At 47.3% G+C, this 26,852-nt stretch overlaps 1 protein-coding gene across 8 annotated transcripts in view; it reads left to right on the top strand.

Moving 5' to 3' along the window:
• Positions 1 to 26,852, top strand: part of SPOCK3 (SPARC (osteonectin), cwcv and kazal like domains proteoglycan 3) — an 83,448-nt gene that overhangs the window by 33,207 nt on the left and 23,389 nt on the right. For 2 of the 8 annotated variants that reach the window (XM_070048253.1, XM_070048254.1), the window contains exon 3: positions 17,823 to 17,974. In XM_070048253.1, the coding sequence (XP_069904354.1) occupies positions 17,823 to 17,974 (152 nt within the window). Of the gene's footprint in view, positions 1 to 9,615; positions 10,644 to 17,822 lie in introns of those variants that run through there. The other 6 variants (XM_070048252.1, XM_070048251.1, XM_070048250.1 and 3 more) reach the window with 6 other exon arrangements.

The raw sequence follows: 26,852 nt of genomic DNA, 5'->3' as shown, positions 1-26,852 counted from the left end.
TTGACCTCCATTCAGGGCGCCCAGGAGGCCGGGAGGCGTGGTCCCTGGGTCACAGCCTGGAGAGGCCGCCCCGCCTGCAGCCCTGGGGCTTCGGACGCTGGACGCGGCAGGCAGCGCGGAGGTGCGTCCCGCGGTGCCATGGCGGCCGCCCATGGGGAGTGCGCCTGCGCCCGGCGCTGTGACCCGGAAGTGGCCCCTTGTGCCCCGGAAGTGGCCCCTCGTGGCCCGCGGCGCTCAGGTAGGAGTCCTCGCGGGTCCCGTCCGCTGCTGCCGGAGAGCCCGCGCGAGCCGTCGGGAGCCGGGAGCCGTCCTGGACGCTGCCGGCGGAGCCTGCGGGAGACCCAGCGCCCCCCGGGGTCAGGCCGGGCTCAGAGAGGCTGCGGCCCGAGGCTGCCGCGCCGTTTCCCGGGCGCGGTTCTCTTCTTCGGCCCTTCGTGGAAGCAGCGGCCTTCGCGGGCCCCTGTGCCGCCAGCAGACCGGGCCCCCTTGGCGGTGAGTGATGCGGGGGCTGTTGGGGTTTCCCGCTGCGAGTCTTCGCTGCCGGCGTGCCTGTTGCTCTCGGGTCCCGAAGGCGCGGGTGGAGTCGTGGTCTTGCTGTGCGGACGGTCGGTCTGCAACTTTCCCCAGTGTGCGAGCAGCTGTGCCAGAGCAGAGGGGCTCCGTCTCCTCCTGGAGCGGCCCCGCGTTCCCGTCTGTTTGCGTTTTGATGGCCCAGCCGCCCTGCTCGAGACCCCCGAGACTGCTGACGGGGAGGAATAAGAGCGAAAATGCTCGTCTGTTTCCTGGTCTAGGAGGACAGTTTCCGGTTAACTGGCATTTGGTGTGATGTTAGCGCTCTGTGGGTTTTCAGTGAGAGGCCATTGTCAAGCCGAGGTTTACCTTCTGTTCCTGATTTGATGATTCCTTTTTTTTTTTTTTTTTTTTTAATATCGCCAAAGCGGTGGGAGTTTTTGTGAAATAGGTTTTCTGTGTCTATAGGGATACTTTGTGGGCTTTCCCCATGTTTATTCTGTTCTGTGATATATTGATTGTGTATGGTAGCCATCCTTGCATTCCTGGAGTTGCACCCAGCGTGCTAAGCTTTGGTTGTGCTTCAGGAGCGCGTTTGGTAATATTTTGTTAAGGAATGTGACAGCGCAGTCATGACAGATACGTATGTGCCGTGTTCTTTATGATGCATTTGTTTTGGATGTTGGGAAAATGTTGGTCCGAAGGGATGAGATGGAAGATTTTTCCCCTTCGTCTCCTTTTTGGAAGGGTTTGCAAATCACGGGTTTTAACTATCCTTCCCACAGGAGTTCTGTGTTAATAGGCCAGGTGATGCATATAGTATCAAGTTCGATATAAACTCTAGTAGTTGGCCGTGATGTAGTATTTTATTTATAGCTATGTCTTCCCCCCCTTTTTTTTATATAAAGTTCTTATTTGTTTATTTGAAATTCAGAGTTATATGCAGAGTGAGAGAGAGAGAAAGAGAAAGTAAGTCTTCCATCTGCTGGTCCTCTGCAAATTGGCTCAATGATTGGGGCTGAGCAGATCCGGAGCCAGTATTCAGGAGCCAGGGGCCTGGTGGCAGGTTCTCAGAATGGGGCACCAGATAAAGTCCCTGGCTTCTGTTTCAGCCTGGCCCAGCCCTGGCCTTTGTAGCCACCTGGGAGGGGGGCGAACCACCAGATGGGCAATCACTGAGAGAGAGCAAGAGTGCTCGTGATGCCCCATGCACTGCTTCTCTCCCCAGGCGGCTTCAAAGGCCAGCGCCGGGCCAGGCAGAAGCCAGGAGGCAAGGACTCCATTCAGGACTCCCAGGAGGGAAGGAGGCAGGATCCAAGTACCTGGGCCATCAGCGGCTGCCTCCCTGGTTCCCAACCTGGAGTAGCGGGACTGGAATCGGCTCTTGGGCGCCCCACACTGGACGTAGCAGCATGCAGATGTGTCCCATGGCGCCATGGCAGCTGCCTGTGGGGAGTGAATTTGCGCCCTGCGCTGTGACCAGGAATTGTACCCGTAGGTACATCTCCTGCTCAGCCATCCTCAGATGGAAGTCTGCTCCTCATCTGTTCCTGCCCAAAAGCCTGTTCAAGTCTTGAGGAGCCGTCCTCGATGCTGCTGGCGGAGCCTGAGTGAGACCCAGTGCCTCCGGGGTCAGGCCTGAATCAGAGACACTGCAGCCCGGGACAGCCGCATCAGTTACCTTGCCCTTCTGGAAATGTGTAGGCGCGGTCCTCTTCTTGGGCAGCTTCCGGAAGTCTACCCCTCGGGCCTCGGCTCCTGTTCCAGAGGAGCAGAAACGCTCTTTGGTGAGTTGGGCGCGATGGCCTTGCTGTCGTCACGGGGTAGGTGGGGCCTGGGGTGCAGATAGCAGGCAAGGGGTGTGCATGTGAGGGGTGGAGGGGAGAGGAGGAGGAGAGAGGCGGCCAAGGGAGATTCGGGAGGAGAGAGGAAGGGGGGAGAAGGAAAAGGTGGCGTGAAGGTGGGGTGGCGTGGAAGGAAGGGGAAGGAAGGCGTGTGGGGCAGCGTCGAGGGAGGGCGAGTGTGACAGGAGTGCTGGTGGGCGGGTGGAGGCGGGGGTTGGGAGAGGAAGAACTTTTCCCACGGCCCGGGTTCCATTTTGGAGGTTTCCTGGCCCTGGCTGGAATCAGTCTTGGCCACGTCCGTGAGAAGCGGCCTTGACTCCCGGCCTCTCTTCTCTGGGTGGTTCTGAACTGTAATGTGTGTGCGGGAAAACTGGCCTGGGGCACTCGAATTAACTTGCACGTAATCCGGTGAATTTTCACAGACCGCACACAAGGACTAGACAGCAGAAGCTTAGAGAAACCCCAGGAATCCCTTTGTGCTCTGTTCCAGCCTGTCCAAGGTTCTGACACCTCATGGTAAGTACTGGATTGTTTTTTCTTTTTAAAGACTGGTGTGAAAGGCAGAGTTACTGATGAGGCAGTGGTGGAGAGAGAGTCAGTGTATGGGTTCACACCCCAGGTGGCTACCATGTCCTGGGGCTGCGCCAGGCTGAAGCAGAAGCCAGGTACTTTATCCAGGACTCCAGTGTGGGTTCGGGTGCCCAAGTCCTTGGGCCTCTTGCTCTGCTTTCCTGGGCTTGTTAGCAGCCAGCTGGATCACGAGTGCAACAACCTGGGCATTTGGGGGTGGGGGCGGGCCGAGCCGTGGCAGAGTGGATGAAGCTGCTGCCTGAAGTAGCAGCATCCCATATGGGTGGTGGTTCAAGTCCCAGCACCTCCACTTCCGTCCCAGCACCTCCGCTTCCATTCCAGCTCTGCTGTGGCCCGGCCCAGCAGTAGAAGAGTACCCAAGTCCTTGGTCTCCTGCAACTGTTTGGGAATCCTGGAGGAAGCTGCAGGCTCCTGCTTCAAATCTGCTCAGGCTGAAAATGGAGAGAAGTGGAGAAAGTTTACAGGTGGCACTGATGGCTTGATGGAAATGAAGGCGTGAGAATGATGCTAGGGTTTGACTTGAGCTGCTGGTGAAATGGTGGGTCAGTTATTGCAGGGGAAGATAGGGGGCCAGAGCAAGAGGTTTCATGGGGAAATCAGCAGTTTGGTTTTGATACATTGAGTTTCCTGTGTGTGTGGTTGTGGTTGTGTAAGGACAGATGTTGATGGAATGGTATGACTTTTTATTTTAGACGATTGGGATAGATTTAAATCCAGAGTGAATTTCTGGGAGCAGCTATTGCAGTTATGTAGGTGACACGATGAGACTCTGAACTGGGACAGTGGCTGTGCAGGGGGAGGATGTGCAAGGTCTGTGTGAAATAGGACCAGTTGGCCTTAGTGACAGTTCAGTTGTAGCTACTGGTACAACTTAACCAATTGAACTTAGGTAACATTGGTGGTTCAGGATAACTCTTAGTTCTAATGCTTGGTGATTAGTGGTGCCGGCCTGTCAGGAGAAGGAAGAAGGGAGTGAGTGAGCTCAGCCCAGGAGGTGTGGAGTTTTCCGCCTGTGGGCTCTCGCAGGGAAGACACCTGGCAGCCTGCCTGGGCTGTGAGCATGGAAAGGGAGACTCACTGCTCCTAGGATTTCAGATGTGTGTATGATTGCTTTGGAACCTTAAGAGTTGCTGCTTTAGCTTCAGACTTAGTAATCTGGGGTTGCATTGAGAAAAACAGCATTGAAAGAAATGCTCCCAAAGGAAATTAGATATTGCATTCTAGGATCACAAAACAGTTAGTGCTTTATGATCCACTTGTTCTGCAATCTTCTACTCTAAAGAAATAAAAATGCAAACAAACATTCACGTGCAAAGATGTTTAAAGTCACCTTAGTTGTAATGAAGAATGGGATAAATGCACAGAAGGTAATCCTCCATGTTAGCATGGTCATTCTAGTGAAGGGGTTGTGGTGGCTTTTATCCTCTCCTTTTTGAATGATTGTGATTTACAGTTTTTCAAAACTGAGCATGTCTTCCTTTCTGATGAGGGAGGAAAAATGAAGTTAGGAATAATATATACATGGAAAAGAATAATATATAAGTAAGTAGCAAATTCTGCTGCATCCATAGAGTAAAATGTTAGAAAGCTATTTAGTTTTTTAAGATTGTATGGATGTAAGTAGGTATGTATGTATTTGAGAGGCAGAGTTACAGACAGTGAGAGGGAGAGACAGGGAGAAAGGCCTTCCGTCTGGTGGTTCACTCCCCAAATGGCCACAACGGCTGGAGCTGTGCCGATCCGAAGCCAGGAGCCAGGAGCTTCTTCCTGTCTCCGGCATGACTGCAGGGGCCCAAGGACTTGAGCCATCTTCCCCTGCTTTCCCAGGCCATAGCAGAGAGCTGGATTGGAAGAGGAGCAGCTGGGACTAGAACCGGCGCCCACATGGGATGCAGGCGCTGCAGGCAGAGGATTAACCCACCCACCCACAACGGCAGCCCCGAAAGCTATTTCTTTTGTTATGAAAAGTTTTTAAGTAGGTGGGTAAATGCTTATAAAGTGTTAAGGATCACCTCTTAGTTGAGCCTGTGATTATATGAGCATATACGTCTTCTGTTGGCAAGCTGGCATCAAAAGGGGTTTTCGTGGGATTTATTTTGAATACTTGTTTTCTTATTTTCCAAAATAGTTTTAAATACATTTATTTTCCTTTTTCTTTTTTAATAGATTTTTTGACCTCTCTTTTAACTTGAAAAATTTTGTTCTATTCCTGTTGATGCTACCATTTGAGAAACTACACATATGCTCTACTGTACCAACATACACACATACTTTAGTTTTTCAACTTCTATTTAATAACTATAAATTTCCAAAGCACAATGTTTGGATTATAGCGGCTTTTCCCCCAGTAACATCCATCCCACCCGCAACCATCCCATCCCCCACTCCTTCTCCCATCCCATTCTTCATCAAAATTCATTTGCAATTCTCTTCATGTATAGAAGATCAAATTAGTATATACTAAGTAAAGATTCCAACAGACTGCACCCACACAGACACACAAAGTATAGAGTACTGTTTGAGTAGTAGTTTTAGCATTCATTCACAGAGTACAACACATTAAGGACAGAGATGTTACATGGGGAGTAAGTGCACAGTGACTCCTGTTGTTGATTTAACAATGGACACTCTTATTGATGACGTCAGTAATCACCAGAGGTTCTTGTCATGAGCTGCCAAGGCTATGGAAGTTCCTCTGGAGTTCACCAACTCTGATCTTATTTAGACAAGGCCAGAGTCAAAGTGGAAGTTCTCTCCTCCCTTCAGAGAAAAGTACCTCCTTCTTTGCTGGCCTGTTCTTTCCTCTGGGATCTCACTCACAGCGTTCTTAAATTTAGGTCATTTTTTTCTTTTGCCAGAGTGTCTTGACTTCCCATGCCTGAAATACTCTCATGGGCTTTTTAGCCAGATCCGAATGCCTTAGGGGCTGATTCGGAGGCCAGAGTGCTGTTTAGGGCTTTGGCCATTCTATGAGTCTGCTGTGTATCCTGCTTCCCATGTTGGATTGTTTTCTCCTTTTTAATTCTATCAGTTAGTAGAAGCAGACACTAGACTTGTTTATGTGATCCCTATGACATTTAATCCTCTCATTATGATCAATTATGAACTGAAACTGATCACTTTAGACTAGTAAGATGGCATTGGTACATGCCACATTGATGGGATTGAATTGGAATCCCCTGGCACGTTTCTAGCTCTACCATTAAGGGTAAGTCTGAGTGAGCATGTGCCGAACTGTACATCTCCTCCCTCTCTTATTCCCACTCTTATATTTAACAGGGATCACTTTTCAGTTGAATTTAAACACCTAAGAATAATTGTGTGTAAATTAAAGAGTTCAGCCAATGGTAATAAGTAGAACAAACTACTACTAAAAGGAATAAAGTAGTAAGGTGTTCCTGGACAGTCAGGACAAGGGCTGATCAAGTCATTGTTTCTCATCTGAGATATTTCTATCACCAAACATTTTCTACCAGTGATATTCAACCTTTTTTTTTTTTTTAAGATGTATTTATTTATTCATGTGAAAGGCAGAATTACAGAGAGGCAGAGGCAGACAGAGAGGTCTTCCATCTGCTGGTTCACTCCCCAGATGGCCACAATGGTCAGAGCTATGCCGATTCAAAGGCGGGAGCCAGGACCTTCTGGGTCTCCCATGTGGGTGCAGGGGACCAAGGACTTGAGCCATCTTTTGCTGCTTTCCCAGGCCACAGTAGAGAGCTGGATCGGAAGTGGGGCATATGGGATTCGAACCGGCACCCATATGGGATGCCGATGCTGCAGGTGGCAGCTGTATCTGCTACGCCACAGCTCCAGCCCCTCAACCTCTATCGTTTTTACCTTCAGCTTTTGGAACGTTTTCGGCCGTCATTACTTCCAATATTGCCCCTGTTCCTTCCTTTCTTCTAGTATTCCTGCTTTGTGTGTGTCATACCTTTGTAATTGTCCCATAATCTTAGGCATTCCATTAGCGTTTTCCCCATTTCTTTCTTTGGCTTTTAGTTGAGGAAGTTTTTATTGATACACACCCGCTCACAGATTGTCTTCTCTCTAGTGTCTAGTCTGATAATGAGCCCCTCCAAGACATTCTTCGTTTCTGTCTCAGTGGTTGTTTTGATCTGGCGGCCCCTTTTGATTCTTTGAGAGTTTCCATCTATCTGTTTGCATTATTCATGTGGTCTTGTATATCGTCCAATTTTTCTATTACAGTTGTTTTAATAACCCAGTCAGACAGCTCCAGAATCTTTGCCATGGTAGGGCCTGGTTTTGATGCTTGCTTTGTCTCTTCAGACTGCATTTTTCTTGCTTTAACTTTTTTTTTTTTTCTGAAAGCTGGACACAGTGTATCAGGTAATAGAAAGCAAAGTAAGCAGGTCACTTAGTGTGAGGTTTATGTTCCTCTGGGTGGGAGTTAGGCTATTTAATGTTTGCTTTGCTGTAGGTATCAGAGGTTTCATTTTCCTTTGGGGCCTTTATTTTGGTGTCTCACACTCTTTTTTGGGGTTTCCCTAGAAATTCCTTCTTAAATAGAACCTGTGTCTGGTATAGATCTGGAGCCCGGGTGATGTGCTAAAGTATTGAAGGAAGAAAGCATGTATAATCTTAGGATTGAATATTTGGTTTCATTGGCCTACACCCCTAGCCTGTAGCTTTCACAATACTTTTCTAGCCTTTTTCTTTGCTCTTTTATCCCCTGTGTAAGACAGCAAGTCTTCCAGGGGCAGGAGTTGGTTAATTGCCCTTCCCCAAGGTCGATTAGGCTCTAAGGTAGAGTGGTCTCCTTGTTCTCAAGTGGAGAACATATAGGCAGGGCTATTTCAAAATGATGGCCTTTCCTCTCCCCTGCGGTCTGTATATGTATGTGTGGTGTACATGGCCCGTAATTTCTTTCTTCAGTCTTCAGGAGAGCGGCATTTTGGTTGATTGCCTATCTTTGCTGTTGTGAAATGAGCTGCAGTAAATATGACTCTTCCATATGCTGATTTCCTTTCCCTTGCGTATATTCCCCGGGGTGGAACGGCTGGTTTGTCTATATTCAGGTTTCTGAGGTTTCTCATACTGTCTCCCACAGTGGCTATACCAGTTTACATTCCCACCAACAGCGGAGCAGGCCGCCTTTCCCCCCCTGACATCCTCAAGGCTGTTGTAGTATTGCTGTGCATTTCCATGATGGCTAGTGACCCTGAGCATTTTTGCATGTGTTTGTTGGCCATTTGGATTTCCTTTCTTGAACCATGCCTGCGGAAGTCCTTGGCCCGTTTCTTGAGTGGGTGGTTTGTTTTGCTGCTGTTGAGTTTCTTGAAAACCTCTGGTAGTGAATCCTTTACCAGCTGCATACTTTGCAGATAATTTCTCCCATTCTGTTAGTTGCCTCTGCGCTTTGCCGAGTGTTTTGCTTGCAGTGCAGAAGCTTCTCAATTTGGTTTTTTGCTTTTTGTCCTCTTCTATTCCTTTCTTTAATCTGTTGTGATTCTCAGATAGTGGACATCCTTGGTTGAAATGGTCCCCAGAGCCTGTATTTTCTTTGTAGCTATGTGGACGGGATTGGTCCTAGACGTTCTTTCTGAGCCACGGCACTGTCTGCGTATACAAAGGCTGTTGATTTTCTATCCTGCCACTTTACCAAACTCTACTCTGAGTTTCGATAGTCTCTCAGTGGAGTCGTGTGGATCTCCTCTGTATGGAATCATGTCCTCTGCCAATAGTGATAGTTTGACTTCCTCCCTCCCAATTTGTATCTAACGTTGAGAAAGGAGAGAAAAAGTACCAACGTGATAACGTGCACGTAGAAAATGCCAAGAGGGACCTCAGACGCTACATTTACGTATTCTATGGTGCTTTGTGGAAGACACGGTTTGTCCTAGTTCAAGCATGCTCCATCCATTAAATGCAGGCCTAGACTGTGGAGGGCGGAGGTTGGGGAGCAGACCTGTGTTCAGTGGAGAACTCTGTAGATCACAGGTGTCTCAAGTCCCTGTGCGAGTGGGTACCCAAGTGTCTGAATAAATAAACTACATTGATTTCCTCATGCGTAAGTCATAGATAATACCACACGGAACGTTTCTAAGGTAGAAGAGAAAGAATGGGTACCAACACCTTTTTTTTTTTTTTTTTTGACAGGCAGAGTGGACAGTGAGAGAGAGAGACAGAGAGAAAGGTCTTCCTTTGCCATTGGTTCACCCTCCAGTGGCCGCCGCTGATCCAAAGGCAGGAGCCAGGTACTTATCCTGGTCTCCCATGCGGGTACAGGGCCCAAGGACTCGGGCCATCCTCTACTGCACTCCTGGGCCATAGCAGAGAGCTGGCCTGGAAGAGGGAGCAACCGGGACAGAATCCGGCACCCCGACCGGGACTAGAACCTGGTGTGCTGGCGCCACTAGGTGGAGGATTAGCCTAGTGAGCTGCGTTGCCTGCCACCAACACCTTTTCTAAGAGTGAGTTAAATTCCTTTTCAAATTCTATGTTAATAGGGTAGGTAATGTATATAATATCAAATTGTAATGAACTGTAATAGTTGGCCTTGATGTAGTATTTTATTTAAAGCTATGTCTTCCTTTTCTTAATTTTTTTATTTTTTTTGAAGATCTTATTTATATGAAATTCAGGGAGGGCTGGAGGGAGGGAGAGAGAGGGGGAGAGAGAGAGAGAGAGAGAGAAAATCGCTATCGAGAGGTCTTCCATCTGCTGGTCTGCTACCCAATTGGCTGCAATGGGCAGGCCTGAGCGGATCTGAAGCCAGGAGCCAGGAGCCTCCCCGGGGTGTACTGCATGGGTGCAGGGGCCCAAGGATTTGGGCCCTCTTCTGCAGAGAGCTGCACCGGAAGTGGAGCAGCCGGGACTCGAACCGGCGCCCATGTGGATGCAGGCGCTGCGGGCGGTGGCTTTACCCGCTCCCCCACAGCGCCGGCCCCTCCTGGGAGCCTTTCCCCGTGGGATCCAGCTGTCTGCTGCCATGCCTGGGAAAGCAGAGGGAGACGGCCCAAGGAATCAGGCCCCTGAACCCAGAGTGGAGCACCGGATACAGTCCCGGGCTTCTGCTTCGGCCTGGCCCGGTCCCGGCCTTAGTAGCCACCTGGGGGTTGAACCCCCAGAGGGACGATCCGTGAGAGAGAGCAAGAGGCAAGAGGGCTCGCGATGCCCGGTGCTCTGCTTCTCTCCCCAAGCGGCTCCAACGGCCAGCGCCGGGCCAGGCAGAAGCCAGGAGGCTTGACCTCCATTCAGGGCGCCCAGGAGGCCGGGAGGCGTGGTCCCTGGGTCACAGCCTGGAGAGGCCGCCCCGCCTGCAGCCCTGGGGCTTCGGACGCTGGACGCGGCAGGCAGCGCGGAGGTGCGTCCCGCGGTGCCATGGCGGCCGCCCATGGGGAGTGCGCCTGCGCCCGGCGCTGTGACCCGGAAGTGGCCCCTTGTGCCCCGGAAGTGGCCCCTCGTGGCCCGCGGCGCTCAGGTAGGAGTCCTCGCGGGTCCCGTCCGCTGCTGCCGGAGAGCCCGCGCGAGCCGTCGGGAGCCGGGAGCCGTCCTGGACGCTGCCGGCGGAGCCTGCGGGAGACCCAGCGCCCCCCGGGGTCAGGCCGGGCTCAGAGAGGCTGCGGCCCGAGGCTGCCGCGCCGTTTCCCGGGCGCGGTTCTCTTCTTCGGCCCTTCGTGGAAGCAGCGGCCTTCGCGGGCCCCTGTGCCGCCAGCAGACCGGGCCCCCTTGGCGGTGAGTGATGCGGGGGCTGTTGGGGTTTCCCGCTGCGAGTCTTCGCTGCCGGCGTGCCTGTTGCTCTCGGGTCCCGAAGGCGCGGGTGGAGTCGTGGTCTTGCTGTGCGGACGGTCGGTCTGCAACTTTCCCCAGTGTGCGAGCAGCTGTGCCAGAGCAGAGGGGCTCCGTCTCCTCCTGGAGCGGCCCCGCGTTCCCGTCTGTTTGCGTTTTGATGGCCCAGCCGCCCTGCTCGAGACCCCCGAGACTGCTGACGGGGAGGAATAAGAGCGAAAATGCTCGTCTGTTTCCTGGTCTAGGAGGACAGTTTCCGGTTAACTGGCATTTGGTGTGATGTTAGCGCTCTGTGGGTTTTCAGTGAGAGGCCATTGTCAAGCCGAGGTTTACCTTCTGTTCCTGATTTGATGATTCCTTTTTTTTTTTTTTTTTTTTTTAATATCGCCAAAGCGGTGGGAGTTTTTGTGAAATAGGTTTTCTGTGTCTATAGGGATACTTTGTGGGCTTTCCCCATGTTTATTCTGTTCTGTGATATATTGATTGTGTATGGTAGCCATCCTTGCATTCCTGGAGTTGCACCCAGCGTGCTAAGCTTTGGTTGTGCTTCAGGAGCGCGTTTGGTAATATTTTGTTAAGGAATGTGACAGCGCAGTCATGACAGATACGTATGTGCCGTGTTCTTTATGATGCATTTGTTTTGGATGTTGGGAAAATGTTGGTCCGAAGGGATGAGATGGAAGATTTTTCCCCTTCGTCTCCTTTTTGGAAGGGTTTGCAAATCACGGGTTTTAACTATCCTTCCCACAGGAGTTCTGTGTTAATAGGCCAGGTGATGCATATAGTATCAAGTTCGATATAAACTCTAGTAGTTGGCCGTGATGTAGTATTTTATTTATAGCTATGTCTTCCCCCCCTTTTTTTTATATAAAGTTCTTATTTGTTTATTTGAAATTCAGAGTTATATGCAGAGTGAGAGAGAGAGAAAGAGAAAGTAAGTCTTCCATCTGCTGGTCCTCTGCAAATTGGCTCAATGATTGGGGCTGAGCAGATCCGGAGCCAGTATTCAGGAGCCAGGGGCCTGGTGGCAGGTTCTCAGAATGGGGCACCAGATAAAGTCCCTGGCTTCTGTTTCAGCCTGGCCCAGCCCTGGCCTTTGTAGCCACCTGGGAGGGGGGCGAACCACCAGATGGGCAATCACTGAGAGAGAGCAAGAGTGCTTGCGATGCCCCATGCACTGCTTCTCTCCCCAGGCGGCTTCAAAGGCCAGCGCCGGGCCAGGCAGAAGCCAGGAGGCAAGGACTCCATTCAGGACTCCCAGGAGGGAAGGAGGCAGGATCCAAGTACCTGGGCCATCAGCGGCTGCCTCCCTGGTTCCCAACCTGGAGTAGCGGGATTGGAATCGGCTCTTGGGCACCCCACACTGGACGTAGCAGCATGCAGATGTGTCCCATGGCGCCATGGCAGCTGCCTGTGGGGAGTGAATTTGCGCCCTGCGCTGTGACCAGGAATTGTACCCGTAGGTACATCTCCTGCTCAGCCATCCTCAGATGGAAGTCTGCTCCTCATCTGTTCCTGCCCAAAAGCCTGTTCAAGTCTTGAGGAGCCGTCCTCGATGCTGCTTGCGGAGCCTGAGTGAGACCCAGTGCCTCCGGGGTCAGGCCTGAATCAGAGACACTGCAGCCCGGGACAGCCGCATCAGTTACCTTGCCCTTCTGGAAATGTGTAGGCGCGGTCCTCTTCTTCGGCAGCTTCCGGAAGTCTACCCCTCGGGCCTCGGCTCCTGTTCCAGAGGAGCAGAAACGCTCTTTGGTGAGTTGGGCGCGATGGCCTTGCTGTCGTCACGGGGTAGGTGGGGCCTGGGGTGCAGATAGCAGGCAAGGGGTGTGCATGTGAGGGGTGGAGGGGAGAGGAGGAGGAGAGAGGCGGCCAAGGGAGATTCGGGAGGAGAGAGGAAGGGGGGAGAAGGAAAAGGTGGCGTGAAGGTGGGGTGGCGTGGAAGGAAGGGGAAGGAAGGCGTGTGGGGCAGCGTTGAGGGAGGGCGAGTGTGACAGGAGTGCTGGTGGGCGGGTGGAGGCGGGGGTTGGGAGAGGAAGAACTTTTCCCACGGCCCGGGTTCCGTTTTGGGGGTTTCCTGGCCCTGGCCGGAATCAGTCTTGGCCGCGTCCGTGAGAAGCGGCCTTGACTCCCGGCCTCTCTTCTCTGGGTGGTTCTGAACCGTAATGTGTGTGCGGGAACACTGGCCTGGGGCACTCGAATCAACTCGAGGTGATCATACTGCTGTGGCTTGAACCGACGTCTCTATGAGACTACCTGCCAAAGCAGTGTCTCCATCCTCAGCCTCTACCGTGGGATCTACATCTCCGTTTGCATTGCCTCTTAGACACACACTTGAGTGTCCTGCAGGTACCGCAGACTTCCTGTTCCATTCAAACCTGCTCCACACATTGCACTGATCTCTGTATTGGCGGCTCCATCTGACTTGCCTTCCAAGTTGGCAAGCTTGGCAGCACCCTCTTTACCAGCATCTGTCTCCTAGTAGTCACCGAATCTATGTCAGTGGTGGCTCAGGTCCTACACAAGCCCTCAGGCCGAGGCTGCCTGCTGCCAAGTCTCATTGCTCTCCGGATTCTTTCTTCCAGGCTTTTCTGCTTCAGGCCTGCATACCACCTGCATTTCCCTAGAAAGCACAGGGGACTGTCTGATCTTTTCTCATCTCCTCTTGCATACTTTCAAAAGCCCTAATCCCTTAGGGGGGCATTCCAAGGCCTTGTTCTCAGGTCTGTTCACAGCTTCCTTTTCCAAGCTGCACAGCCCCTGCTTCTGTCATGCCAGACTTGCCACTGCTCTGCAGATAGGCAGCCACTACTTGATGTTCCTCAGTATTTTCAGCTTGAGAAAGTCGTAGCCATGTTTCAAAATATCCAACTCAAGGGTCTTCCTTCTCTGTGATACTTTTCTCTCATCCTCCCAGGCAGGGATACGTTTCCAGAACTTGCATAACACACTGCTTATCTTCGTAAAGCGCTTAACCCATTTTATCAGCATGTATTTGCTAAATACCTGTATCTCATAGAAGACTGTGAGCTTGTCCAGGGCAGGCCTTTTCTCTCTGCTTTCATTCCTGTAGTCCCTGGTACACAGTTGGTATTCAGCCTATGCAGGACTAACAATACACTCACTGGTGGGTGTTGGGACAGGAACTGATGGTTTATGAAGGGTCTGGTCTCAAGAACAAGGGCACGAGGGCCAAGGAAGGGGACAGCAACAGAATCAGCATTCTTGAAGCACTTTCACTTGTCAGGGTTCTTAGTGTACCATCGTCTCATTTCTAAATAACAGCACAAGGAGGGAAAGCAAGAGTTTTATTTAATTATACCACATTGTACTGTTTAATCCTCTTCAAAGCTCTGTGAGGAAGGCACTGCTGATCCCCTTTGAAATAGGAGGCTAAAGGAGGTGGGGACCTGCCCTAGGCCATATATCAAAAACAGTAAAGCCCCAGTTTAAAACCTGCTCTGCTGTGTCCCTCCTGGTGTTGGAACCCCAGGTTCCAGTAGTTCTAGAGGTGGCGTATCAGAGAGGTGTAGCTCATAAAAACCAGTGGTACTTTTCTTTTGGGCTTGTCTTTGTATGGAGCAGAACCACAGGGACTTGTCCTATGTTACTAAGGACCCTTCTTAATAACTCTGTGGCCTCATGCTGTGATTTGTTAATATAGGTCCTGTGTCCTGGTTCCCACCAGTGGTCATCTTTCTTTGAGCTATCGGAGGAGTCTGAGGTGGGCATCTTGCCACCCGGGGACTGGAACTGACTTTTGAGAGGGACCCTTAGGTATGAAAGGAGATTTGCTGGTAGGGTTAAGACCAGAGGGTTTGAGGGGTCCACAAGGTCCCTGGCGATTAGTCTTTGTTTCTTATTTCTTTATTTCAAAGGAAGAGAGAAATATTTCATCCCTTAGTTTCCTTCCCTAGTGCCCACAACAGCTGGAACTGTATCTGAAGCCAGGGCCTGGGAACTCAATCCAAGTCTCCTATGTGAGTGGCAGGGATGTAAGTACTTGAGCCTTCACCTGCTGCCTCCCAGGGTGGATTAGCAGGAAGCTGGAATCAGGACTTCAGCCAGGACTTGATCCTGGGCACTCTAACATGGGCTGTGGGGATTCCAGCAGTGGCTTAGCCACTATACCAGAAGCCATTCCTTGATTAGTCTTCCGTTCCCTCCTTCACAGGGTGGCTGGCTGCTTGGGAGGGGTTTGCATCACCACTGCTAACAGGACCTGCTGCATAATTTTGTGAGCGCCTTGTTCCTAAGGCAGGGATAAAGTGCCACTAAAGGTACTAAGTCATAAAGCTCTTTCCTTTCTCCCGCATACCTCCTTGGCTCAGCCTCATGTTCTTTGGACTCGCTTACAAACCGCAAATTCAAAGATAAAATTTTGAGGATTTTGAGTCACCACCAGCAGAGGTTTACACCCAGTGAAGGCCCTTCTGAGTACCAGCGCTGTGTGATGGCTCCTTTGTGACCATGTAGGCTGCGCCCGTGAGGTTGGCCTTGGCTGCTGAGTATAACCCATTGGCTGTGACTGTATAAGATTACATTGTATTCCAACATAAGCGGTTGCTATTTTGTATGATAATTCTGATATTTCACCATTAAAGCAATGCTGCAGGGAGCAACGTGGATTATCCATACCAGAGCATTCCTGGAACTGTTTTGATGACTTGTGTTAGTTCAGAATCACTAGGTCTTTGCTAGCATTCTGCAGTAGGCAATGGCATTGCAGGCCAGCTCTCTCCCTAGCACAAGGCTGACCGCGTTGAAATTTACACAGGTGTTGAACAGATCTCCGCACCTGCAGTGTGGAAAAGACTAGAGCAGTGCCCTCTTGTGCCTGACTGCCCTTCTTTCTGCCTCTTTGCTTTGTACATTATTAAATGTGCTCTCAAACCTCTAGGACTCACAGCTGAAAATAAAGTAGGTTGGTGGACAGTCACAGACAGCACTGTCCACTCACCAGGCCCAGGTTGTTTCTCCTTAAGCACTGTACCAGATGCCCTACTCCACCCATTAATAACTCTTGTCCTTTCCGAGTTGTTAGCTGTGTCATAAAATTTCTAGATTTCTGAGGGGTTTTGTAAATCTTAAAGTAGAAGATAAGAACTTTTGCTGCCAGTGTTTTGGCTTAGCTGGTAAAGCCGCCCCCCATGATACCAGCGTCCCATATGGACGCTGATTCAGATTCCCAGATCCACTTCCAATCCAGCTCTCTGCTAATGCACTTGGGAGGGCAGCACAAGATAGCCCCAGTGCTTGGGCTCCTGCACCCACGTGGGAAAGCCAGAAGAGGCTCCTGGCCATTGTGGCCATCTGGGGAGTGAACTAGTGTATGGAAGACCTCTCTCTTTCTCTTTTCTCTTTCTCTTTCTCTCCCTCTCTTTCTGTAACTGTGCCTTTAAAATAAATAAAATGTTTTTTTTTTTTTTTTTAAAAAGAACCTTTAACCATTCAAAGAAAGCCTCAAGTAGAAAGAAGAAGAATCTTGCAGACCCACAGTACTCACTGACCTAAAATCTTGCCTGAAATTCTTGTTGAAGTTTGCTGATATTTATAATTTCTGATGATTATAATTTCTGATGATCATCAGAAATGACACATACTGACTTGTGTGAAGTGAGCTAGTAGATATTCTTGGCCTGTGTAAAAGTCACGTCTGCTAGTTTTACAAGATGTAACTGCTACGCTCCTGAGCTACTCGAGAGCTGTTGGGTAGAGATGTTATTACTGGCAGAGTCGTCACACTGCACAGCCCCCGTGGGCATCGTTACGCCCTGTGATTGGCATTTCCAGGGCTAGTGCTGTGCACACTGGGGAGGCCTTACCCACAGGTGGTGTGGTGTCTGCACAATGTCTGCATGATGGTTCTCCCTTCATTTGGATGGCTGGTAGGGTTCTGTTAGTACACAGCCCCTCAACTTGTGACTTTTCAAAATTGCTCAAGCACGCGTTTTTGAGTCACCTCGGAGGGGAACAGTTGGGGCCCTGGGGGATTGATTGCCCACTGTTCTGGAGACTAGAACAGACCTACCCTTGCCTCCTGGAACTTTCTCTGAGTTAGAAACCTCTTAGAGTTATTATAAATCCTTGAAATATTTTATTTCATGGTGTATCTTTAAGCAGAGGTATCTTACAATTAGTGCAGCAATCATAGACTTATTTTTATTATATTTTTATTAAGTAGGAGGGAGGAAAGCATTGTTGGTCAGCGCACATGGTGCTTAACGTGGAATCTGGAGGTGGAGATGGTGTTTTCTTACTTCAGAGTTTGTGATTTCCAACTCTTGCCAAGGGTAAACACTAGAATTAGGTCTAGGCTGTGGTTCTAGCTGGTATGCCTCTGTTTCAAATTTCATCTCGCTTCTGCTTGGCATCAAGATTTCCAGCTTTCCAAGGCTGGCCACAAATTCAAATCAAGTGTTTAAACCAGTAGTTAGAGGAAAAGATCCCGCAGTGGTAATGGTACTGCTAAATGAATTATTTGTTGTATATCAGACTCCTCATCACCTAGTTGAAATATCTTTGTGTTTTCTTGTTTTCTGCAATAAAAGTCATTCAGACTTACCGAAACTATACATTTGCATTCCTTCCACATGTGAGACAGTCTTTTTCTAAATCATTGGGCTTCTAAATTCCTGTGGGTAGGGGCTAGTGTTGTGCAGTGGGTCAAGCCACCACCCGTAATGCCAGCATCCCATACTTGTTTTCTTTCTGTAATCCAGTCGTTGAAAAACAAAACCACTCCCAATGCATGAGTCCTATAAAAGCAGTTTCACTTTATTTGAACACTCTAGGGAGAAAATCAGAGGAGTATGTACTGTACCTAAAGAGAAAAACTGTCAAATTTTAAATCGAATGGTGGAATAAATTCCATGGCAAAAGTGAAGCAAACAGCTGACCCGCGGCCCCACCGCACTGGAGCCTGGCCTCGCTGTCTACTTGGTACAGACAGCAGGAGCTCCGGAGAAGCCTGGAGCCACATCCCGTGTGCAAGCCTGTGTGGGCTTGGTCTTTGTTTTCTGATTGGTTGGTGCCTGAAGGGAATCCAATCAGAATTGACGCATGCTGTCGAATACCGAGTTTATAAAAAGGGTGCTCAGTGTTGCTGTTTCCCTTTTCTCTTCTTAGCATCCAGCGTCGTGGAGTTCTTTGTTGGAACATGTGCTGAGCACTGGCGCCAAGCCTTCGAACAAGGAGGTGAGCAGCCAAGAGCAACACCTGCAGGAAGGGCCGGGCTGCTGGTGTCGGAGGAGTGGCAGTAGGTTCAACAGGACCCTCAGGTTTGTCCCTCCTCGCCTGGTGAGTCTTCTTGAAATGTTTGTGCGTATCATATGCCGGCCCTGGCCACAGGCAGGGGACACTCGGGCCTTCAGGAGCCAGGGGAAAGGAAGGATAAATTGTGTATTATATTGTATGTTATAAATTGAATGCTGTATATTCAATTTGTATTATATATTATAAATTTCATGTCACATGTTCTAAATAGGCTTTACATTGTATATCGTAAAATGTGTATGTGCTCGGAGGTATCACATACGGTTCCAGAAGGAATGGGCCTACCTGGCTGAATTGTCATGCCAGGATGGGTGAACCAGCAGGTGAGTCATCTTCTGTCGGGTGGGCACTTACGATGCCCAGCGACTGCGTTAATTTCCAGGTTTCTTGTGTTATTTTCTGGATTTATAGTTCTGCTTGGTGGATAGGAGCTGAGAAAACGGATCTAGTCATCCAGAAAGGAAGTTCCTGCTCACAGGCTTTGACTCCTGTTTTTCCTAATTTGCTAAGCTAGTTTATCTCAGTTTACATGGAAGGTTCTGCAACACAGCAGTGATAGCATTGACTGGGAAACCCCCCAAAATGGTTGTATATCGATGTCATTGCCCCACTGAATTCTAATTCTGCCTCTGTGATATCCAGTGTTGCCCTAATTTTATGAAAAAGTTCTTTAGCAAGATATTGTTAGATTGTCTTAACGAATGCGGCTATATGGGGAGACATACGATGTAAACTTCACATATCCCAGTCATATTATTACATTAGCTAGGACTGTGGGGACTCTGTTTATCATCAGAGGCAAGTAGATCAGAGGATGGCACCGAAAGTTTGAGAAGGAAGCATTATTCCCTAAGTATATTTGTTGCAGGTATAAAACTATAAGGTTCTGAATAACTCAATACTGGTTCTTTTTATTTCTAAGTTAGATTTTGAAATATTGAAATCACTTGGATTATGATATTTTTCGGTCGGAGAGGAGAGGGGTATTGTTTCTGCACAGTATCCACAATGGTTGCCATGCCATTGGTTGTGAAACTTTGGTTGACGAAATGAAATCCCTGTTAGTCCGTGTGTTTAAACAACACAGAATTTCAGAATCCCTAGGTATTGTGTTTTGTGGTTTGGTTCTTATAGTATGTGGAGAATCGAGTCTTCCTTCCTGCTGGTTAGCATTCACTAGTGTTGACATCCAAGGATCATTCCTTGATTTTCATTTTAGGAGATGCTGAGCAGGGACTAATCGGTAACAACCCCTTGAGGCGAGTCATCATGGATGTTCCAGTTTCCTCATTATCCACTCTTGGTGTTCCTCTTAGTCCTGATTATTCAAATCCAGATGTTGAAATGACCCCATGTTCAGTCTAAGTGTTTGTTCTCACTGGTCTTCTCATCCTAGACAGCCTCATCTCTGTACCGTGTTTCAGGAGGGTCTTGGCTTTTTCTCCCATCATTAGCTAGACCTGTTTATGTTGCCCACGGTTTTCTCATTTTGGTTATTTTCAAACTTGATTCCTTGATTCCATAATTCTTTTCCCTCACACACAACAAACCAGGAAAAATCTGTTCTCTTGTTTTCTCATGCTCCCAGTCCACACATGTTCTCTGATAACATTCACCAGGCATCTCAAAGGCTGGCTGGTCCCCACACCCTTCTGGAAGCCACATGAATATGTGATTCTTTGGCTTTTCGCTTTTGTGTCTCAATTCCGTCACCTTTTCCACACCTCTGCTCCTGTGACCACCATAAAACTTTATCATCTCCCATAAGCCTAGCCTCTCCCTAGGCTAGCAACTACTAGTGTACTACTAACAGGAAGTTAAAATTTAGAAACTTTCTGGGGAAGTTCCAAAATTAAAGTGGTTTACGCCAAACGTCTTAAGATGCTTTCCCTGTGTTTGACTAGAATCGTATCTATGGGGGGGGGGAAACTAGATGGAGTGTTCACCTCACACAATGCCTTTGTTTTGTTTGTGAGTTATGTACACCTCAGTAATTATGAATGGGAAAACTAAAACTGACTTGCAGTTCAATGTTGCAAATATTTGGGAGTTCTGTAGTGAGAGAACAGGCATGGAGTCCAGGAAATCCTTCAATGAATTGGTATATCTGTGGTTTTCAGAGTGCTACTTTAAAGACATTTAAATTATGTTAACATTTTCTTGCAGTGTCACTGGTCTCCTACTGATGAAGCAGGCCCTGCATTTTCCATTCCATAGTTTAATTGGGCTAATTCACAACCTGCCTATAATAGTAGCTATGTTAAATGCACATAGGAATGTGCACACATTGGTGGGAGAATAGCACATAGTAATTTAGGATTCTCGTTTCACTTTTCACTTTCCTGGTTTCCTTCAGATACATTTCCTTTCATGTTGTATTTCTGAGTTTTCAGTTTGAGGGAGGTGGGGTGGGGCGACAATGCATTATGTTACTTGGATATTGTCTTAAATATTCTCTTGATGGAATTCCCGAATCTTTATTTTCAAGATATAAATCTCCTGAAATTTAGTTTAGTCAAGTTGTGAATGTTCTTTTTAAGGATTTATGTATTTGAAAGTCAGACTTCCACAGAGATAGAAGGAGAGGCAGAGAGAGAGAGAGGTCTTCCACCTGCTGGTTCACTCCCCAGTTGGCTGCAAGGGCCGGAACTGTGCCAGTGTGAAGCCAGGAGCCAGGAACCTCTTCTGGGTCTCCCACGTGGGTTCAGGGGCCCAAGGACTTGGGCCGTCTTTCACTGCTTTCCCAGGCCATAGCAGAGAGCTGGATTGGAAGTGGAGCAGCCGGGACTTGAACTGGTGCCCGTGTAGGATGCCAGCACTGCATTTGGTGGCCTCACCCGCTATGCCACAGTGCCAGCCCCAATCATGAATGTTTTAGCATCATTTCTGTCCCATGAAGCCTACGAAAACCCCACAATATTAACCTAAGTTCCTTAACTTTTATGATGCATTTTAAGTATAGGAACCTATTTTTGAATGCTTTATTTTTTCCAGCCTTTTCACAGTGTAACTGAGAAACAAAAATTCTATCTATTCAAGGCACGTTCTCTGTGTTTCGATGTGAGTCTGATCTGCATATTGCATTTTCACACAAACCGTTCGACTCTCCTGGTACTTACAGTACACTATGAAAGGATTAGTACAATGAGGCCACTTAACAAATTTATCACTTTTACCGTGTTTTGTAACTTTTTCAAATTTTATTTCTTTATGTATTTTCCCAGACAACTTTTATTTAAGGTATACATACTTTATGCATTCAATAATTGCAGCTTTAGCAGCTGTATTTATTGGTAGCAGTAATTCTTCTACCGTACCTGCCCTCTCATTGACACTCCTATGCTTTTTTTTTTTTTGACAGGCAGAGTGGACAGTGACAGAGAGAGAGAGAGAGAGAGAAAGGTCTTCCTTTTGCCGTTGGTTCACCCTCCAATGGCCGCCGCGGCTGGCGTGCTGCGCTGATCCAATGGCAGGAGCCAGGTACTTCTCCTGGTCTCCCGTGGGGTGCAGGGCCCAAGCACTTGGGCCATCCTCCACTGCACTCCCTGGCCACAGCAGAGAGCTGGACTGGAAGAGGGGCAACCGGGACTAGAACCGGTGCCCATATGGGATGCCGGGCGTCGCAGGTGGAGGATTAACCTAGTGAGCCACGGTGCCGACCCCTGTACATTTCTTTTGAAAGGCAGGAAACAGAGAAAAGAGGAGAGAGGGATAAAGAGAGTAAGGCAGAGACAGACAGGGTGAGCGAGAGGATGAGGGATATCTCATCTCATGCATTATTTCCCTCCTCAGATGTCCTCAGTGGCAGGGCTCTGCCCCAGGTCTCCCACTTTGGCACTGGGGCCCACGTCCTTGGGTCATCTTCTAGTGCTTTCCCAGGCACGTTAGCGGGGAGGGGAATGGTAAGTGGAGCACTTGGGACCTGGTCTGGTGCTTACACGCGATGCTGGCAGTGCCGGTGGAGGCTCAGGCTTTTTTTTACACCCCAGCTCCAGCCCCATCACCATATGTTTGTATCGTTTGACTGCCCTCTCTTCAGTTTCATGCTCCCAGTTCATCACAGACACCATCCTGCTCTCTGACTGTGTTAGTTGGACTTTGTATATTCCACATGGAAGTGTGATCGTGTCGTAGTGCTTATTTCTGTGTGTCTTGTTTCCCTCATGGTCATGTCCTATAGTTCCATACTTTTAGATCCATCTGTGACAAGTAGTAATATTTCCTTTCTTTTTAAGGTTTGGCGAGGATGCCACTGTGTGTGTATCCCATTTTTCCTTATGGGTCCATCAACAAACATTTGGATTATTTCCATATCGTGGAATTGTGAATGATGCTGAAGTGATGTGGGGATGCGGACAGTTCATTGAGATGGTGATTTTCTTTTGGATTCATGGTCAATAAAGGTTGTTCCTTTTTAAATTGTATTTGAGGAACTTCCATATTGTTTTTCATAATGGACGGTACAGTGTACATTCCCTCCAATAATGTGTGTTCGTTTTCTCTATGTTGTGCCCAATACTTGTTATCTTTTAGCTTTTTAACAGTAGCCATTTAACAGATAGGAGATAATAACCATTGTCATCTTGGTTTGCATTTTGCTGATGTTAGCAATGTTCAGAACTTTTTCACATACCCACTGGGTACATTGTATGTCTTTGCTGGAAAACATTGATTCAGTCCTTTGTCCCTTTTTAATTGTATTCTTTGCTTCTTAGTGGTGCACATTCCTTGTATTACTCCCTTGATCGCACATCTGGTTTGCTAACATTCTCTCCTATTCATTGGTTTGCCTTTTCATTTCATTGATCCTTGCTTTACTAGTTTGTTGTAGTTTCATTTCCTTATATTTGCTCATGTGCTTAATTGTTAACACATGAGCAACCACTCTTGAGGCTAATGTCAAGGATTTTTCTATTTTATAAGTTGTAAGGGTTCAGATCTTCTGTGTGGACTCTCAGTTCATTTTGAGTTGATTTTAATATGTGGTGTGACAGTGCCGTGCCACAGTTTCAGTTTTGTACATGTGGATAGCTAGGTTGCTTCTGCCTCAGATGTGGGCCCTTACGTCCAGTGACTGCATGTTTGGCAGCCCTGGTGGGCCAGGGTTCCCAGTGTCTTCCGTTGGATCCGTTTAACCAGATGCTGTGGCTGGAGTTGAGCAGGAGCTTGGCAGAAGCTGGCAGAAGCCAGGTTGGCCCTTACTGCTGGCTCGTGGTCCGAGTCCCATGCCTCCATCCTAGCTTCAGTGCTCTGATGTTCTGTTCTATCTGTGGTACTAGGTCCCCAGGTGACACTGGGCCTCATTGCACACTGGGGTTGTTAAGTGTACACTCAGCAGACCCAGGTACCCATATCTCAGGCAGAACCAAACTGAATATCCACATACAGATATCTGAAGCTGTATTATGATGTGGCCCTTATGCCAGAGAAGACAGTGGGCTGGTTGAAGTTAGGGAGGTTGTGGGAGGCACACATGGGGGCATGTGTGGTGATTGGGGAGTAGGAGACCATGCAGTGATGGGGTCAAGACAGGGGACTGTGGCCTCCTCCTCTGGAAGCCAGGGCTATATGAGGCTATGTCAGAGTTTTTTGAAGGATGGATGTTTGGCCTAGTGGGAAAGACAATGCTCAGGATACCAGTGGCAGCAGTGATCGTTTAAGTAGTGGGATTCTTGCTACCACATTGGAGACCATCTCCCAGCTCAGCCTGGGTCACATCAGCCCTTGTGGGCATTTGGGTAATGAACTGCTAGACGGGTGGGTATCTTTCTCTCTTTGTCTCTCCCCCTCTCCCCTTTATTGTTTCTCTGTGTTTTGCTTTTGAAACCAGTTGCGATATTAAAACGAGGTGGAAAAAATGGTTTATGGATGATGCTGTATCCTAGTGGCAGTAGATCATTGAGTCATTTCCTAAAGTCACACAGTGGGCTGTGTGTAGCTCACAGTAATCTCTGTTAGATCTTTTATTAGCAAACCAAGTACACGAGCTCAAGGCTCTAAGCGTAAAATAATGTCCAAAAAGAAATGTAGATTTGATCAGTACAAATTTTATATAAGTATTGAAATGTCACACTAGCCCATACATATGTACAACTCTTGTGGATTAAATGTAAGTAAAAATACCAACATGTTACTTGGTGTATAAGGTTAAGGGGTTTTAAATGATTAATGTCACAACTAATATTATGGTATTTGAAAATGGTTAATTAATACAAAAACATAGCCTGTAAATGACTGAATGGTTCTTTCTTGACGTGCTCAGTCAAAAGGCTATTATGCTGCATTTTAAGTTGGTGATGCATATTTATTTTAGATTGTTTCCTTTAATTAAGAAAATGGTAGTATGTTTTCACGTGTATGTGAAATTGGATAGCATCAGAGCAATACAATGAATACGAGATAAGCTTTTTTTCATAATTGAGATTTTATTGGATTTTGAGAATCACTACAGAGACATTTCAGTTTGTATACTATTCTTAACAAACCAAAAATTTAGAAAGTAAGGGCTTGTCATTCTCTTTAAATCTTTTATTATTTTTGAAATAGTGTATTTTTTTTAACTTGCCTCCTAAGAGCTTTATATTTCACTCATAAAGAGTTCAGCTAGTAAGGAAGAATATAGGCAAGGGCCATAAAAATTATCAAACAGACGAAGTCCCATCTTTAGGATCAGTTGTATACTCGAATTGATCACTTTAACTAGTAAGATGGCATTAAGTGTCAAAGGGATCACATAAATAAGACCAAGTGTCTGCTACTAGTAATAGAATTAAAAAGGAGAGAATGATCCAACATGGGAAGCAGGCCACACAGCAGACTCATAGAATGACAAATACCCTGAACAGCACTCTAGCTCAGAGTCAGCCGTTAAGGCATTCAGATCTGGCTAAAAAGCCCATGAGAGCATTCCAGGCATGGAAAGCTGAGACACTGTGGCAAAAAGTCACCCACATGAAAGATCTCTGGGAGTAAGATCCCAGGGGAAAGGAAGGGCTGTCAGAGAGGTCAGTACCTATCTCTGAAGGAAGGAGAGAACTTGCACTTTGATTATGGCCTTGTCTAAATCATGTTGGAGTTTGTGGACTCAAGAGGCTTCCATAGCCTTGGCAGCTCATGACCAAGAGCCTAGGGTGCTCACTGATGTCAAATATAAGAGTGTCAGTTGTTACATCAACAACAGGTGTCGCTGTGTACGTGCTCCCCATGTAGGACCTGTGTCCTTAAAGTGTTGTACTATGAGAATTAACGGTAAAACTAGTCCTCAAACAGTACTTTCAACTTTGTGTGTCTGTGTGGGTGCAGTCTGTTGAAATCTTTACTTTGTATAGAGTTGATCTTCTGTATGTAAAGATAATTAAAAATGAATCTCAATGAAGAATGGGATGGAAGAGGGAGTAGGAGTTGGGATGGTTTGTGGGTGGGAGGGAGGGTATGGGGGGAAGAATGACTATAATCCAAAAGGTGTCCTTACGAGATTTATATTTATTAAATCAGAGGTTTGTATAAAAATGTCAACTACACTCATACACAGTAAATTTTAAAATGATCATGAATTATTAAAATTATAGTAGCATATCATTCTTTTCTGTCTCTCTCTCTCTCTCTTTTTTTTTTTTTTTGACAGGCAGAGTGGATAGAGAGAGAGGAGAGAGAAAGGTCTTCCTTTTTGCTGTTGGTTCACCCTCCAATGGCCGCCACTGCCGGCGCGCTGTGGCCGGTGCATCACGCTGATCCAAAGCCAGGAGCCAGGTGCTTCTCCTGGTCTCCCATGCAGGTGCAGGGCCCAAGCACCCGGGCCATCCTCCACTGCACTCCTGGGCCATAGCAGAGAGCTGGCCTGGAAGAGGGGCAACCGGGACAGAATCCGGCGCCTGGACCGGGACTAGAACCCATGGTGTGCTGGCGCCTCAGGTGGAGGATTAGCCTATTGAGCCACGGCACCGGCCAGCATATCATTCTTAAGAATTTGTTTGACAAAGATATGAAAGAAAGTGTGACAAAACTGTATTTGCAGCAATACTGATACACACAGGCATTATTTTCTTTTTTGTATTTTTTGTTGTTTTCTCATTTTTTAAAAGAAAATTTTAGCTCCCATATATAAAGGAGAACATCTAATATTTGTCTTTCTGTGTCTGGATAATTTCACTGAGCGTGAAGTCCTTCAGTTGCAATGATTTTGATAGAAATAACAGCGTTTTAATTTTTTTATGGTTCTGCAATATTCAGTTCTACATATATGCATCCAGTTTTGCCAGCACCATTTACTGAATAGATTGTACTTTTTTCCAATGTATAGTCTGGGCACTTTCATGAAAAATCAGTTGGCTCTCCCTGTGTGGATTAATTAATTAATTAATTTTCCATGATCATGCTGCTTTGATTGCTATAGCTTTGTAGTAAGCTTTGAAGTCTGGTATTCTGACGTGTCCAAGTTGATTTTTTTATTTTGCTAAGGATCATTTTGGCTGTTATTGATATTTTGTGATTTCTTATGGAATTTAGGATTATTTTCTCATTCTGTAAAAAAAATGTCATTGGTGTTTGATAGGAATTTCATTTAACTTGTAGGTTGCTTTATAGGTATTTTAATTATACTAATTCTTGCAATCCATGAGCAAGTTCTATTTTTTTCCATTTTGGGAGTCCTTGATGATTTATTTCTTCAATGTTTTAGAATTTTCATTGTAGATATCTTTTTACTTATTTGGGTACATTTATTCCTAAATGTTTTATTTTTGTCCCTATTATGTATGGGATTAATGTTTAAATTTCATTTTTGGCAAGTTGGTTATTAGAATATAAAGAAGCTACTGTATTTTGTATGTTGATTATGTAACCTGTGACTTTACTGAATTGGTTTTTCATCTTGAAGCATTTTTT

The sequence above is a fragment of the Oryctolagus cuniculus genome, chromosome 8 (assembly GCF_964237555.1).
Source record: "Oryctolagus cuniculus chromosome 8, mOryCun1.1, whole genome shotgun sequence".
Classification (NCBI taxonomy): Eukaryota; Metazoa; Chordata; class Mammalia; order Lagomorpha; family Leporidae; genus Oryctolagus; species Oryctolagus cuniculus.
The sequence above is the reverse complement of the archived record's forward strand: the minus strand, read 5'-3'. Positions and strand labels throughout refer to the sequence as shown.